Source organism: Pseudophryne corroboree, chromosome 1 (assembly GCF_028390025.1).
Source record: "Pseudophryne corroboree isolate aPseCor3 chromosome 1, aPseCor3.hap2, whole genome shotgun sequence".
In the NCBI taxonomy this organism is placed as follows: domain Eukaryota; kingdom Metazoa; phylum Chordata; class Amphibia; order Anura; family Myobatrachidae; genus Pseudophryne; species Pseudophryne corroboree.
The window spans coordinates 430,841,701-430,843,725 of record NC_086444.1 but is presented as its reverse complement, the minus strand read 5'-3'; the positions used below and the strand labels follow the sequence as shown (position 1 = coordinate 430,843,725).

Genomic DNA, 2,025 nt, shown 5'->3' with positions numbered 1-2,025 from the left:
GTGAAAGCTATGGAACCAATTGAATTGTGACATGATTGAAGAGCGTCGGCTAAGTTTTCTCTTAATTGTTTTTTTCTTATCACTTGTAGTGAAGGGTGAGGGAGACCTTCAGGGAGAGTGGAACATTTTGGCTGCTCTACTGATTTAGTTATCCCTAAATTTTTCCTGTATTCTGTATGTCATTGATGTATCTACTCTCCTCTACATATATATATATTTTTATATTTTCCAATCATTCTCAATCCCAAGTTCATTGATCAAATTGCTAGAATTAATTATATAAGTGGACCCGGGATATGCCATCATAAAAGGGCTATAAGAAATGTGTTTTTTAGCATTGGAAAACAGATGCATTTGCATATAGCATTTCCACTTTATGTTTTTTTTTTTACTAAAGACCTGTCAGTGGTGACCACAAAACATTTGTGCTTCAGAAATTTACATCCAGCCTTCACTCTAAATTTGTACTGTCTGCAATCAAACAACCAAACCATCATTGCAGTGCCAGTCGAGATGAATTATTATTATATTAAATAGTGACTCTAACTCTAATGTGACTCTAACGCAGAGATATAAAAATTAATAGCCAAAACAAAATGAGTACTGTACATATAACCCAAAAACAGTGCAATCAGAACTGTACAGTTTTGTTGGCTATGGTTTTTCATTTACTTTCTTTCCATTTCATTTTTCATTAGCCACTTTCTGATAATATATACAGTACTATGCTGTTTCTAGTATTGTAACATATGATCATATTAATGTAATCATTACAATGCTAACATGAAATTAATTTTAACTCTTAACTTTGTTTATATTGAAGTAATTTCTTTCTGAAAATCCACTGTGACTGTGGACTCTTCCAGGATAGATCTTGAGTGATGGAAAATCTTACAAAAAACATCAATTCTTTTATTATTTTAGGATTTTCCACTTCTCCTCCTATTCAGATCCTCTTATTTTTAATTTTTTTCTTCATGTACATTTTGACCATTGTTGAAAACTTTCTTGTCATCATCATCATCTGGAAAAGCCCAAAGCTCCACAAACCGATGTACTTCTTTCTGGGTAACTTGTCCTTCCTGGAGAGCTGGTATGTAACAGTCACTGTGCCCAAACTACTTTCCATATGTCTGACAGCTAATAGGGGGATTTCATATACTGGCTGCATGTCTCAGCTTTTCTTCTTCCTTTACTTGGGCTGTACTGAGTGTGTGTTATTAACTGTTATGGCATATGATCGATATGTAGCTATCTGCAATCCTTTACATTATGTCACTATAATGAATCAGCGTTTTTGCTTAGTTCTGGCAGTTGGCACCTGGCTCATTGGCTTCACCATATCTTTTATAAAGATGTATTATATCTCCCAGCTCACTTTTTGTTATTCAAACCATGTGAATCACTTTTATTGTGATGTGTCTCCTATACTCAATCTTGCCTGCACGGGTATGAAGGTAACTGAAGTTGTGGATTTCATCCTTGCATTAATTATCCTCCTAGTACCACTCCTGCTTACGTTTTTGTCGTATTTGTGCATTTTGACTACAATCCTTAAAATCCCACATTCCAGTGGGCGTAAAAAGGCTTTTTCTACATGTGCCTCTCATTTGGTTGTTGTGATCATACTCTATTCTACCACATTGTTCATGTATGCAAGGCCAAGCAAGGCTCAATCTGTTAATTCTAACAAACTAGTGTCTGTTGTCTACACAGTGGTAACGCCATTTCTCAATCCGATCATCTACTGCCTAAGGAACAAGGAAGTGAAGGATGCTATCTGTAAACTTGTCTATAGAAACTGATGTACAAAATAAAATAAAAAAATAAATACTGATGAGGCTTACACTTACTCTTGAAAAGTATATGTCTTTTGGAATATAGATTTGCTGAAACTTTATTGATGAGTAGATAGGACATTTATCATCATTCATATTTTAGTTAGATTTGGTGATCTAAAAAGGTTGCACATGTTACCAGAGAAAATTCACTGGCATTATTTCCTCTCATACCATCAATATTGGT

The 2,025-nt window shown here is 34.6% G+C and overlaps 1 protein-coding gene across 1 annotated transcript; it reads left to right on the top strand.

The window, feature by feature from the left end:
- Window positions 1–881: 881 nt before the first annotated feature.
- Window positions 882–1,805, top strand: LOC134967639 (olfactory receptor 6B1-like). The gene has a single exon (XM_063944028.1). The coding sequence runs from the start codon at window positions 882–884 to the stop codon at window positions 1,803–1,805; it is 924 nt and encodes a 307-aa protein (XP_063800098.1).
- The last annotated feature ends 220 nt before the right edge of the window (window positions 1,806–2,025 follow it).